Source organism: Monodon monoceros, unplaced genomic scaffold (assembly GCF_005190385.1).
Source record: "Monodon monoceros isolate NGI ecotype Baffin Bay Population unplaced genomic scaffold, NGI_Narwhal_1 Super_Scaffold_4, whole genome shotgun sequence".
In the NCBI taxonomy this organism is placed as follows: domain Eukaryota; kingdom Metazoa; phylum Chordata; class Mammalia; order Artiodactyla; family Monodontidae; genus Monodon; species Monodon monoceros.
Genome location: NW_021703781.1, coordinates 47,662,613 through 47,677,905, shown reverse-complemented (window position 1 = coordinate 47,677,905; position 15,293 = coordinate 47,662,613). Strand labels below are relative to the sequence as shown.

The following is a 15,293-nucleotide window of genomic DNA, read 5'->3' as shown; positions in this document are numbered from 1 at the left end:
GGCTACCAAAACCCAGCTGTAAAAAAGCATTATTACTGTAGGGGATTTTCAGGATGATGTGTATACTATCCATTCTTCTACTACGTTTTTGCACTGGATTAAACTTGATGATTGGAAATCTAATTTCTGAATTGAGGAATGTTATCAGAGACAGGCCTGTGAAATTCATTAATTTTATTCAGGGACGGTGTTGCAGATGTTGTTAACGATATTGCATAGCGACACGTTAGTAAGAATCCACAGTAGCAATCAGGTACTAAGCACTTTATTATCTCATGTAATCTTCCCAGTATGGAAGTTTTACTATCCCATTGTTCACATAAGGAAATTAGAGCTCAGAAACAAACAACTTATCCAAATTCACAGAGCTAATATGTGGCAGAGGCTGGATTCAAATCTCTGTCCCTGACTCAAAGCCTGTTCTACTGTTAGAGGAACTTAGAAGTGCTGCAAAGCGGGTTATGTGTCTCTATAAGGAAGGAGAAAATTAGACAAAAAAGGAGATGGGTTACAAAGGTAGAGGGAAACCATATTTAAACATAAGAATAGCGTTAGGAGGAGAGAGACTGCAGTAGAAGAGAGATGATCTAGAATTACGGGATAAGATGCTAAACGACTTTATACTTACAGGCATAATTTGACACAGGTCATCAGTGGTAACACTGCAGATGCCTACTGGCATACTTTGGTCATTAGGAACGATGGGAGGGCTCAATAATTTCTTGTAGCAGCAGGGGGGGAAACGAATATCCAAAGTAATGCTGTTATAAACAGCTAGTCCCATAAGCTATGCATACTAAATGTTAAGCATTAACATAAAATCCATGACAACAAATGAGTTCTGAATTATGCATCAGTCTATTTCTTGCATACTTCTTTCAGATCTAACACTGACTTTCTCATTAATCCCACATACTTCCTCTTTCCTCTCATTTAATTTCCCTTTATTTTACATAATATATTGATAATTACCAAAAATCATGTAAAAAGGAGAGGATCAGGTGAGAGTATTTAATGATTTCCCTAGAAGAGTTTATCTAAGATCACAATAGATAGCAATTTCATACATTTCTATAAAGTATTTAACATATAAGAAAACTTTCTAAATTTAAACAAACATGTAGGTGATTTCATAAGCAGCAACAATTTATTCAGAACTCACTGCAGAACAACACCATTGATTTTGGTGATCATTTTGGCTATTTTAAAACTAAATACAGGGCTTCCCTGGTGGCGCAGTGGTTGAGAGTCCGCTTGCCGATGCAGGGGACACGGGTTCGTGTCCCGGTCTGAGAATATCCCACATGCCGCGGAGTGGCTGGGCCCGTGAGCCATGGCCGCTGAGCCTGCACGTCCGGAGCCTGTGCTCCGCAACGGGAGAGGCCACAACAGTGAGAGGCCCGCGTACCGCAAGAAAAAAACAACCAAAAAAACCAAAAACCAAAACAAAAAAAAACCCAACTAAATACAGGCTATGTAGAGAGAGCTGTATTAAGTAGTCCTATGGATACACACACCCTGACATCTACATACACATGCACTACTGATATGTTAATAGGACAATTATTCTGCCACAGTAATACTTGAAAGACTTATTACTTGGAGTTTACTTAAAGTGTTAAAGTTAAAAAGCTACAGATGTTATATTTATAAACTTTGCCCGACTGTATTTTGTTTATCAGTTATACAGCAGAATGTAATGTATCCATTTTCTAAAACCAGTGTTTTAGATCAAATTTCATAATATTTCAACTGTCAAATAAACATTATAGAATCAAGTGCTTAAGGAAGTCAAGTTTTATTGACTTAAAAGGAAATCTAAATATATGGGCTGGATAAATTATTGAAAGCAATTTAAAAGATTAGAAGACAGCCAATATTTCAATTTGCTAAGGCAGAATGAAGGCTAATAATAATTTAAGGAACAGATATGTGATTTTACAGGTAACCATATCAACAGAGACTGAGCAATGTGTTCTAGGGTAAAGATACTGAAATTAAGTTCTAATATATGCCTGTAATTGTGATAATAGCAATAACAGTAATAAGCATGATACTACTGTAGTTACCATTTATGATCATCTACTATAGTGACAAGTTCTAAGCATTTTTCATTAAAAATTACAAAAAAAAATTATAATCCTGAAGGAAGGTTTTTAACAGATGAGGAAGTAGGTTCATAGGATCTGCTTCAGGGCACTTCCATACCCAGAAGAATCATGCTGCATTTCGCACTAAATCAAGTTGCTCTGGTTGAAGCAGAGGTGGGGATGTGGGAATTCTGCTGGAGACACTGAAGTGTCATGTGGTGCAAACAGAGCAGGCTTTGAAAACCCTGCACTATATTATGTCGCCCCCTACCCTTAGTTCCAGTGCCCCTTTGGTAATTCTACTCCTAAAAAACTGTTAGATTATGGCTCTTCATGCAATCTTCAAAACATTTTATAATTATTTCTATAGGTTTTACTATAACACTTCTTGTAAACTCCAAGGCCTTAATATTTAAAAATAACTATATTAGAAATACAATACTGTGAGAACTACTAGAACAATAAATCTTTGGTCCTGAAATTTAGAAACTGGAACTATGTATGGAACCAACTCTATTTTCTAAATCATCATACCTGTTACTTCTCAATTTTTTGTTCTCCTCATCTTTGACAGATCTCTCAACCACTTACGTGATCACAATCCACTGTCATCCCACATGTTTGTATATATTATCATGCTGTCTAGGGCATCAATCTTACTTTCTGTAGTTTCTTTTGTGTGTGTGACATAAATACACATAATAATGAGATAATAGTGGCTATAATTTAATTTTAGATTAATTGTTTAACTTGTAATATACAACATGTAAATACACTTAATATGCTCTTTTGGGTAATGATTGAATAGAAACTAATGCCTACTGCAAAAAAAAAACCCACACACACAAAAACCAAATTCACAATATTACATATACCACTCTAAAAATGTGGTATAAGAGCTGATACTTTATTACAAATATTAGAAAGTCAAAGTATCAGCCAAATCTAAGCCATGATAAGAATGTAAAGTAATGACAAACATATTTATCAGGAAATTCAAATAGCTCCTAGTGTGGTGAGAAGCATCAATGACTCAGCCCTTCAATGAAGTCGAAATATTCAACAAGTGACTACTGGAGATAAGAGAGTAAAAACAGGAGTCTAATAATTGTTAAACATTCCTTACTGTGGGCTTAGCACTTTGGACCTTTAGATACGACAACACATACAAAATTTCAGATTAAGTTTACCATCACAAGGTGTGGTTTTCCTCACTACCTTTTCTTCCATCCAGCCTCTCAATTTTCATATACATTCTTCAGGATTTACTCCAACAAATGCAAGAAAGACAGACATTCAAAGCTCTCCATCAGATGGCACTTAATTCTTATTTTGCCAGCACCTTCCATAACTCTCGGAGCACCCTCTGCTCCCATCAAGTGGACCTCCACATTGCTCTGTAACAGGGCCAGCACAACGCTGACTTGTCCCCAGCCTTTATCCCAGTCTATGTCCTACTCTCTCCAGTCCTGTGTTAATCAAATATATTGGTTCCATTTTAAAATTTGGGAGGAACACACTGAATCATTTCCTTCTCAGAACTCTTCAGCACTTAATGCCAAATGGTCATTTGACTCTGAGAACAGACTACCCTGAATTGGTGGTCATCTGTCTGTCTAGATGGTAAGCTTCTTAAAGGTAGTTTTCTTTTCCTTCTTTTAACCTATGTATCCCCAGTGTTTGCTTACTTATTTATTCTTCCCTCCTTTCTTCCACAATTATATTTTTTAGAATTTAAAAGTGAATGCAGAAGTCATCCTGTCCAATCTCCCACCCAATGCAGGAATGCCCTCTCCAACGCACCTGATAGGGATCAGAGGATGGCATAGAAATTTATATAATTTTAAAAAACACTATAAAATAATGCCATATGCTTTAAATGTTCCCATTCCATTCAACTTTTAATTTTTTATGAATGTCCCAGGATTTGAGGCCACGTTAAGAGTTAGACTTAATTTCCATACTTTCAATTTAGAAAACTGGGTGAAATAAACACAAAGTGAAAGAACTAACAGAAAAATAGTTCACTATGAATAGGAAAGACACTATGACTTTAAAAAAATGTCTTAAATTTCTGATAATTTAGGTTATATATGAAATAGGAAATAATATTTATTTTGAGATAAGGTTTTCAGAGAAAAGTGTGAATAATTCAGTCACTCCTTCCAATTAACTAAATCTGCTGATATTACATAGCTGTGATATTACAAAATAATAAAGATTACTGAAAAATCTACTAGTAATTTGACAAGAATGTTTAATCTGAATAAAATGCTTATTAACAGTTTTCCAAAATTCAGATAAAATTCTTAAAACTCTCTAGTCTACTAGCACCTCCTAGTGGAAAGTTTAAAGGATACAATTCCAACCAATCGGAATTCAGAATAGTTATCACATTTAAAGCTGCTAAACCAATGGCAGTATGAATCCTTATGATACGTAAACATGCCTGGAAAATAGAAGCATAATTTCATCAATATGATTGATTAAAAAAACCCAGAGCAGTAAACATGTACATGGCATCTCTTCTATTAGAAGCAAAACATTTCAGCAACAGTTCTGTTAGAAACTACCTTTCATGTTAAAATGTATCAAATACACGTCCAACGAATTTGCAAGAGCACTTTATTGTTCACTGGTATCCTGAACCAAGGGTAGAAACAGGGTAAAAAGACAGAAACTAAATTAATCAGTTGATTTATAAAAACTATACTTTTATACTTTATAAGTTATGATCAAAATTAATTTTGAGGATTATCTGGAGATTTCAATTTACCTCTGTCTTCTCTATTTCCCATTACCAGAGAGATGCTGTATATACATATATACCAAATTAAGAAAAATAAAGAATAAGAAAAACACTTAAAACTCTCTTTTGAAGAAAAACATTTAATGATACTAAGGATTATATAGGTGTTTTCTCTAAATAAAATCTAATTAAATTTCAAAGGTTTATTTAATGATTCTTATTTATTAAAATGGCTCATATTTTAATGAAAGAGACTTTGAATATTAGTGAAGAGCAAACTATAGTTCTGTTTTTAAATTTCGAATGTTCTTTTTATTTCAGTGACAAATTTTCATGCATTTGGCTTAGTCAGAAAACATGTGGATGCTTCCTTGCAAAGACATCTTGTGTAGGATTCCCAGTAAGATAATGAATATTATGTTCATCAATTTGGTCAGTTTAAAAAATGTAACTAACAGTCTTTAAAAAATCATTCAACATTTATGGTTGACAAAAAAATCTGTAAAATCATAGGCTAAATTAAAAATAAGAGTGACTACTTGAATCTAACAATTAGGGAGAAAACACTTTCATAAAAATTAACTACTCACCATAATCTGGATGAAAAATTTGGCGAATTAAAAGAAGGAACCATTCTTTAGTCAAGCCGCCCATATCCAAACCAGCTTCCCCTACAAACGTAACTTTCAACTTCTTTTTCAAGTCTGCTCTTTTCCGGGTTAACTATTTGAAGAAATTATAAAGTAGAGGAGAACAAATGGCAGTAAAAAGGAAATTAATTTTTAAAATTTTGCAATATGTATTATCTTATTTACAATGTCACAAAACTCCATCCATCCATCCGTCTCCCAACACTGTATTAGTCAGGTATGGTAATGTTTGTTGTAGAGATCAAGGAACAGAATTAGAGAGCTCAGGTAGCTTGCCCAAGGTTACTGTCTCCCAGCACCATATTGTCTCCAAGATTTTAATTTAGCAGAATACAGTATAAAGTAGTTCATTGCCTTTTAACTTGCCCTCAACGCTAAACTTTAAAAAAATCACATAACTAAATCAAATATTATCTTAGGGCTTCCCTGGTGGCGCAGTGATTGAGAGTCCGCCTGCCGATGCAGGGGACACGGGTTCGTGCCCCGGTCCGGGAAGATCCCACATGCCGCGGAGCGGCTAGGCCTGTGAGCCATGGCCGCTGAGCCTGCGTGTCCGGAGCCTGTGCTCCGCAACGGGAGAGGCCACAACAGTGAGAGGCCCGTGTACCACACACACACACAAAAGCAAGCACACTACTGGCATACAGAAACAAAAGATAGCTTACTAAGATTTTAGTAGTAAGCCATATTATCAAATTTATTTAAAGCTTTAATCAAATAATACTATTCTGGAATAAATGATCAATACCTCATCAAGAGAATCGCTGACCAGATGTGTCCGCCTTACTTTCATATTTAGAAATAACATATTCATATCAGGTCTCTGTCTTCGAGATACTTTATCCACCAGACTTTGCTAATTAAAAAAGAAAGCAAACATTTTCATTTATGCTTAAACTATAATCTCATTTAAAACATTTAAACACTTTAGTAAAAATCACTTATATTCTTCTCTTTGCCATCTCTCATAAACAATTTCATAAACTCAATTATACAAATTTTGATTTATGAAAATGCCCTACAATTATTTCATTTGGGGACAATGATAACCAAAGGGGATCCAAAATGGAGGACCTAAAATAATTCATCTTCTTTAGTAAAATAATGTTGCATTACTGTTTCCGTATGTCTCATCTCTTAAATAGCTAAGTTTTCTGTTTAGTAAATACAAACAAAGTGGGAACATTGGAAACAAGGTATATACTTCTGACGATAAACTTGGCTTACGCTTTTTTAGATACTGGATTTACTCTAAAAGCACAACTAGTCTACTTTTAGAAAGTAATTTTCAACATATTTCAGAAACCATTAACAATGCTCATATCCTTTGTCCCAGTAATTCCACTTCTGGAAATTCTAAACACAGAAAATATTTTATACAGTGAGATGTTCCTCACAGCATTATCTATAAGAGCAAAACTTTAGAAATATCTTAAGTATCTCTCTAATGGAATATAATACAGTTATCAAAAATGATGTTCATAAAAACTATGTAAATAACATGGAAAATGTTTAGGGAATATACAACTGAAAAAAACGCGGAGAAACAAAATTGTATACACAATATTGTTTAAACCCTGCTGCCTTTTAAAGACAATATAGGTAAAAACTATCAAAAGAAAATTTCCTAAAATGTTAACAATAGTTATGCTTGAGTGATGGAAATATGATTTTAAAAATATAAGGAATATATAAATATCATGCTTGTATATTTACTTTATCTAAATCTTTTTCAGACTACCTCATCCTCTTTGGTAACAAAGAAAATGAATTATTGTACAGATTAAAGATGAACACTTCAGACATTTTAAATACATGCAGCAATTTGCTTACTAGGTAAAATTTTAATACCCCAAATCTATATAAGGCTACTTTCATGATTTTGTAGATTACTATAATAATACACTAATTCAGAGCCCTTCCTCATCTCTCCAATATTCAATTCTAAAGGCTTTTAGCAGTTTTTATTCCTTCTCTGTGTCCTCTCTTTTGTGCTCAAAGAGATCTATATTTCCGGGATAGTATGCTGTGTCATGGACCTGTTTTCCAACCCTTTACTATCTTCTGTTCCCAGTCTAGCTCCTGGGAAGCTGTCACATTGGAAATATCCAACACACAAATTTAAATTAGGATGCTAATGGAAGACAAGGCTTAGTGGCTACTCCTCCCATCAGGAATTCATGTTGAATAGAAAGTGTTTCAAATGAAAGAAATAACTAACAATGGTAGAATTTTAGACATAGTCTGATGAGGAAGTTATTTTTAGGCTGGGGAATGTCTTTTGCAACTTTAAAGTATACTATATAAGCTCTTGCTTACTTATAAGGCTGTCCTTGTGCCAAAATAGTTACCAGTCGTTAATTCCAAGCGGTATGGCAGTTTACAAGTTAAAATGCTGGGAAACACCCATAACCGACAATGCTACTTGACACTTCAATTGCTACTCATTTGTGCCCATGCCCTGTGGAAGATAGCCTGGGACACAGTCTACAGCTGTCACTCTCCTTTTAATTGGAAGAAAAGTTAAAAGAAGATTATTTAATATTTTAAGTGTGAGTGACACAGCAGAAGACTGCTCAGAGGAACTCAGATAAACTTCTAGCTCTTTGGATTTTTCCCTTATAAATATAAAAAAATCGTAACCCAAGGTTAAAAAAAAAAAGCACTAAAAAGGCACATGAAATTGCATAAATGCAACTAACCGAAAACGTCAAAATGACAAGCTATGTAGACTAATCTTTGAGCCAATATCTACCCAAGATTAGGTAATAATTCTGGTGCTAAATATACCTGTTGAAATCTACTTTTCAGCAGGGTAATGTGGCTATGTTACTCCTTTGGTACACACAGGCAATAACATTTCTTGTAATATTCCAATACTCAGTGTAAACTGACTCTGGGATGTCACTAGTCACTCGCATCTTTTGTCCCGCTCTGTGACAGGAAAAAATACTCACCTTCTGGTGAATTACTGAAGAATAAACAATTCTTATTTTTATGGTATTTTGAAGTATTACAAGTTATGCATTAGGGTTCTTTTTATATTCTTGGACAAGACACAGAAATCATTTCCTTTTACTCTATGGGTCTGTCTTGGGTCTCTTTATTTTAAGAAGACTACAGCCAAACCTTCCCTCTAAGTTTTAAAGTTGCAAGTAATCATGTCACAAAAGCAGATACTCAAAATATGTGAGCATTTAAATGTATAGTCTAGAGCTCTAACCTAAAACAAAAAAGCTCAGTCAATCTGATACATATTAAAGTACCTAACTTTACTGTGCTGTGCGGAAACCATGGTAGGCTGTGGACAGGACAGGCCCAGAGGTGAACTTCATCCTACTCCATTAATTTGTCTAACGCCAGCCTGACTGCTACCCCAGTTTCAGTGGGCCTCCATGCATTTTGGTTCCCTAAGGATCATTAAACATCTCTCGCCTTCTTTGGACATATTTTCTCAGTTTTTCAAGACTATACTTTTTGTTACATTTTCTAATTTTTCAGTTGTTTCTATATGACTGTCATAAAATCTAGAAAATGTGTCAGTGGTTTGAGTAGTTTGCTCTTAAGGACACTCCTTTCCTTGTCCTCACTGTAGTTCTTTCTCACCAGTGCTCTGCTAGTGACCCTGGAGGATGTTATCTACAAAATGATGTCCAACAAGTTCCGAGTACTTTGGATCTGTGAGAGGCATTTAATCTCCATGCTATATTTATAATATAATGAGAAGTTGATAAGGGGTATCTTTTCCCCATATCATGAACAGGTTTAAGTACTTTCTGAGGGAGTATGATATGAATTTTACTTTTAACATTTCCTGATTAATGCTAGAACAATTCACAAGACATTTGACTTATTTGTTAAATTATTTACTATATATTGATTATAGTCAGCATAAATGTTTTCATAGCTGGCTTACCCTTGCGATGCTTATCATCTGTTGCTCTGAGTCTCTTTGAATAATGATTTTTTTTGCAGCTATAGAAATAACGAATGGGTACTGACAGAAGGAAAACCTGCTCAACAAGTGAAAACAGAAAAAGCAAAATGGTGTATTTTTAGCAAAATTATACTAAGGGAATCTAAGGTACCCCTTCTAACAATATTAAACATTACTTTTGTATTGTGTTTTACCATTCACAGAATGATTTTATGTGCATCACTTCTTTGAATCCCCACAGCCCTGTGAAGTATGCTTCATTATTAGATGTGCAGTGCCTTTATTCTCTAGAGGAAGCTACATCTAATGTTCTGAAATATGTGCTAACTGCTTATATTGTTTGTACAAATAATTTCAGTTTAGATAGTCACTTGTATATCATTACCTGGGAAAAATATGGGCAACAGCAGAACCAGGAGGCAGAAGTGTTGATGAAGGATTTAGGACAGAAAATTCATGTGCAGAAATTAATATAAGAATCCATTACTATATGGATATTTCTGATGCGTGAGCTTCAGAAATGAGGAAATCTAGCAATAACTATGGTAGGAAAAGTAGTAAATTTAAGAGCAATAAAATAAAAGTTAGAAAAAGGTGTGTTGCTTTAGCACTGTATTTAATGATATAGTAAGATGAAATGGTATGTATTTGTAAAAATACAACATATGATCAAAAGTTATGAAAATAACTTCTTTCCTGGGTCAGAGCTCATTCTATGTTATATAAAAGGGCCACAAACCACACAGAGAAATGCACTTAAAGAGAACTGGTATCGTAGCAATGACACTTTAGGAGTTAGACTCCCACCAGAAGTGGCTGTAATGCATCCATCAGTTACAGTTGGAATGCACTGAGGACAGTCAAGCAGTGCATCTGTGACCACTGTGCAATACAGGGATTACGAGGAAAAAGGAAATAGCCCTAGTGTGAACTGAAAATGAAATGGCTTTCCCCTTGGGATGAAACTGTTAAAAAGCAGTAAGAAAACTGTTCAGTATTAATGTGTAATAATTTTGAATCACTAAGTGCTAACTAGAAATTTGGAAATAAAAAGAAGTGCAATGAACTTAGTAGGATAATGTTGGTCTTATGTACTTTAAAACAGTGCCTCTCAGCCTTTCCCTAGTCACGGCACGTAGACAAACCATACTATGTGTATGACACACTGAGATAAACAGATGAGGCTGCCCATGGCCAGACATGTGACTTGCCCTGGGGCTCCGGTCCCCCTCTAGGTCCAGGGTGGCTTCCCAAGGGCTGAAGGGATCATAGAATCAAACCTCTGTTAACTCCTTTTTGGTACAACAATGCTATGGCACAGTGTTTAGAGGAGCTCTGCATTAAAAGTTGTCACTGAAATATGCACAATAACTCTCGCAACTGTATTGTGGTTTTGTCTACAACATTACAATTACATTAAAGTGTAAAATAAACTTTGTCAAGAAAATATCCATCAGACTGACCTAGGTCCCCACAAACGGAATTCTTAGGTCAGGTGTGGACTGAGATACGTCCAGAAAGCTAGTCTATGTTTTAGGCCAATTCTGGTAGAAAGGGTCCCTGGGAGCTCGAACCAATTTATGAAGTAACCTGATGTTTTAGATTACTTATATCCACATCCTATTTCTTAGTCAGTCTCCTTTAGAATAATGCATTCTGCAGGATATCTTGTGGTCTGGGAATAAATTAAGTCTGGGATAGTCTTGCTGGTTTAATCCAAAATGTAAGTGTGGATATAAGGTGCAGGGTAATAAAGAATTCGGCCAAGTGTTTCCAAAATCTATTATACTACTGTGATAAATCATTTCTAGTAAAGCCATTTCTCTGTAACATCCATTCTTTTAATACTGTGTATAAAGGACAAACACTTCATCCACAGAAAAAGGGAGAAAAAGAGTGAATGTATGTGTGTATGTGCACACGTGTGATCATTGTGTTAGATCAGGCACCGGCACACTACGGCCCATGGGACAAATACAGCCTACAACCTAGGCTTGTGAATAAAGCTTTTGGGACACAGACATACCCCTTCAATTACATATTTTCTAAGGCTGTTTTTCGTGCTATAATGGTAGACCAGAGACTGTATAGCCCAAAGAGCCAGAAACATTTATAATCCTGTACTTTGCAGAAAAAGTTTGTCGAACTCTGTGCTAGGTGATGGCACATAGAATAAGAAGATATAAGAAACTGCATACTAAGATAGAACTTTTCCCTTCTTAAAAAGATGCTACTAATCAAGCCAAAACCATATTAACATAACTATAAATTCAAAATGTAATAGAAAAAGAAAATGCTTTAAGAAATATGATATTTCAAGGCTGGATATCTAAACTACATTTATAAGTTTATATGCAAAGGTATGTGTATATTTAAATTTATTTACACAAACTTAAAAGCCAGTCATTATTTTGAATAGCATTTTATTTAGGTGAGTAATCAGATGAGCTTTTGATCATACCTGTGAGAATTTCCAAAGCTCTGCCAGGTGTGGTATTCTTCCATGAGATCAATATGATCCAATGTAGAATTATAGAAATCAGTATAAGGAATAAGGGGAGGATGAACCAAATTGTTTGCAGTATCTGTAAAGATAAATTCTAACATAATGATCTTTCCTAACATGTACATGATTCATTCTAATAATAAGAAGAACATTTTAATGCCCACCAGAAAGCTTTATCTAGAAATTCCTATTTTAAGCAATTGTAGTGCCAAATGAAAAGGTAGTTTTAAAATTGTGGTCAAAATGCAGCCAATAATTTCTTGCTTTAAAAAAAAAAACTTGAATCGTGGGGATTATAATCGTATAGTAAAGGGAGTACGCAGATGGCCAGCTATGCATCCTATTTCCCCATCAGGGTGTTCTCAGGGTCCGCAGGAATGAATGAAAGTTCTTGTATTCTTAGGAATCACTACTTAGCAGGTAGTATGCAGCTGAGAGCCATAAAACAGAATATTGCCCAATAAAATGCACAAAGCTTTTTCATGCTTATACATTAATTGTGAAATCCATTAGCAAAATAGAAAATAAATCACTACAGCTCTTCTCCTCAAAGGAATGGTTTAAGATGTAAGAATGCCTCTATAGTATTTTGAGATCCTTATGGAAATGTCCTTATATTTAACAAAAGAAAAGTAAAGATGATTGAATAATAAAACCTACTAAGTAAAGCCAACACTTTAGATGCTGATGGGATCCACCAGGAACACTTTGATATAGGTGGAAATTCTTCAGGCTTTGCAGGAAACAGGCGTAAAGAAATAAACTGCAGCAATCTCTCTACCAATTGTTTGAACCTCTTCTGGGATAATCTGGTAAAGATTTTGAAATAATTCCAATCAAAATTCACATTTTCTACTTTGGCAATATATTTGTTAGAGATCAAAGTTCATCCTTTATACATAAAATTTTAGACTATTCCCCCAAATTCTATTTCTTAAATTGCCAAAATTTTGAAAAGATGCAAAATCTTACCTCGAATATCATTTCTTAAATAAGAAATAAACACCAAAATTACTATAAAGTTAGCATTAAACATTTCACTTTTAAAGGCTTTTAGTATTCAGTCAATCCTCATTCACAGACTTTGTATTTGCAAATTCACCCATTCCCTACAATTTAATTCTAATCCCCAAATCAATAATTGTGGCGCTTTCGTGGTCATTTCATGGCTGTGCAAAGAGTGGCAAAAAATGGGAGTTGCTTATGCCGAGGCTGAACAAGGCCATGCTCTGCCTTCTTGTTTTAGCTCTCATACTGCAAACAAGTGTCCTTTATGCAGTCTACTTAGGGTCATGTTTTTCAAATTCTTGTGCTTTCTGTTAGTGATTCGGCTGTTTTAAAACGTCCCTTAACTATAGTGCTAAAGTTCTGTCTAGTGTTCCTAAGTAAAGAAGGATGTGATGTGCCTTATGGAGAAGGTACTTATGTCAGATAAAATTTGCTCAGACATGAGTTATGGTGCTGTTGGCCGTGAGTTCAATGTTAATAAAACAAAAATTTATATCAAATAGGTGTCTTTAAATAGAAATACAGATAAAGCAAGGTTATGTACTGATTGGTTGATAAAAATGTTGTGACCAAAGGCTCGCAGGAAGCTAACCCTGTATTTCACTGTTCACCAATTCAGTGTTCCCAGTAGCTTTATAGAACATAACTATTGTTAATAATAAGAATTAACCGTATTTAAGATTAATTTTGGGAATATTTAGCTTCTTTAGCTTTTATTAGTCATGGGGAAATGTAAATGTTAATGTAAGTATTGTTCTGTGGAAAAAAAGTACTGTACTTTTATAAATTGATATTGATGGCTAGTATGTTTTACAATGATGTTTTAGGTAAGGAAAAGGCATTGTGTAAATAATGGTAAAATTTATTGATAGGAAATAAAAAGACACAAATTAAAATAGTAATGTATGAGCAAATCCAGTCACCATCTTTGAGATATATGAAAAATCAATGATAGGAATGTGCTGTATAAAATGCAAAAGCAGTGGACAGAAATCTCAACAGCTGGCACAAGCAAAACGATTACTTACATACAAAACAGATCTTTAATGTATCCTCTATGTAGTACTAAAGAATATGCTTATAATTGGCTTCTGAAGCACTGTGAATTATAAGTATCATTTCTCAAGACCTGAAAACATTTAATATATTTTCTTATAAAGTTACTAACAAACTTAAAACTTTAAGATTATAAAAGTTCTTAATATCATAGAATAATTTACTTTTTAAACCAGTGAACTAGGAAATGATGGTCAGCTTCCACTAAGGTAGCTATCTGTCGTAGCAAGTGAGCATAGATGACATATGTAGATGTGTTATTAAATTGAGGATTCTGAAAAAGATATTAAAGATAATTGCGTTAAAATTTTGTTAACATGTAAAAGGAAAGACACTATGCTTAATGAGCTAAGTGGCGAATTCAGAAAACTAAACTTGAGATTATGAAATACTAGGTGAAATCCTTGAAAACAAGAATCTATTTGTTTAATTATTTAATTAACAGAGACTTGGATTTCCACTATGGTCCAGTGGCTTTGGAATTAAGACAGATCTGGGTCTGAGGGCTAATTCTACCACTTACTACTCTATATGCCCTTAGGAATGTTCCTTAAACTTTGATTCTCAACTTCCTCATCTGAAAAATGGGAATGATAGCATCTATCTTGGAGGTTGTTTTGAGTATTAAAAAAAACTGTATGTAAAGCACGTAGCTCACTGCCTGGTATAAATGGTGGCAATCACTACTATCCAACTAAACAAAAACCTGGCTCTTCTTTGATTAAAAAAAAAAAGGGGAGAGAGAATGCTAGAAAAATAAAAGCTGGTAATGAAACGTTTGCCATTGTGAAATGAGTTATTTGCATATTTCACAAAGAACAAGGGGAGAACCACATAATAGCTTCAGAGAACTTTTAAGCGTTAGAGTAGAGCTTGTAAACCAAGCAAAACCTCTAGTTATATTTCCAAAATCTAAAACTCCATCACAGTGTACATTTCAGAGCTCCATGGGAAAAATGAGTATTAGTGAACAATAAACCAAAATTGTAAAAAATAAAAGAGCACCATGTGTTTTTCAAAATTGACTTATGGTCAGGATGGTTCAAAATGAGGGAGTGACCCCAGATGATAAACTCATCAAGTGATAGCTCATAAGAACAAGATGTCATGAGCAGAGCTTACTGTTGACCAATATACTCACTTAAAAATTTGAGCTTCATGTTGTCACTTTCTAGCTTTTACTATTCTCCAGGTATATTTCCTCTTTTTTCTAGTTTTGTCTTTCTCCTCTTACCTCTTTACTTCCCTTCCTCTCCTTACATCCCTCAACCACCTCTTATCTATTTCCCCTTTTTTT

General features: G+C 34.5%; 1 protein-coding gene across 2 annotated transcripts in view; it reads right to left on the bottom strand.

The window, feature by feature from the left end:
- HECTD2 (HECT domain E3 ubiquitin protein ligase 2) overlaps nucleotides 1–15,293 on the bottom strand; it is a 79,516-nt gene that overhangs the window by 17,130 nt on the left and 47,093 nt on the right. The window contains exons 8-15 of one of the 2 annotated variants that reach the window (XM_029245702.1): nucleotides 14,161–14,270; nucleotides 12,593–12,741; nucleotides 11,888–12,011; nucleotides 9,406–9,502; nucleotides 6,238–6,345; nucleotides 5,430–5,562; nucleotides 4,451–4,539; nucleotides 629–787 (exon numbers count right to left, since the gene is read on the bottom strand). In XM_029245702.1, coding sequence (XP_029101535.1) covers nucleotides 629–787; nucleotides 4,451–4,539; nucleotides 5,430–5,562; nucleotides 6,238–6,345; nucleotides 9,406–9,502; nucleotides 11,888–12,011; nucleotides 12,593–12,741; nucleotides 14,161–14,270 — 969 coding nt within the window. Of the gene's footprint in view, nucleotides 1–628; nucleotides 788–4,450; nucleotides 4,540–5,429; nucleotides 5,563–6,237; nucleotides 6,346–9,405; nucleotides 9,503–11,887; nucleotides 12,012–12,592; nucleotides 12,751–14,157; nucleotides 14,271–15,293 lie in introns of both variants that reach the window. The other variant, XM_029245703.1, reaches the window with a different exon arrangement.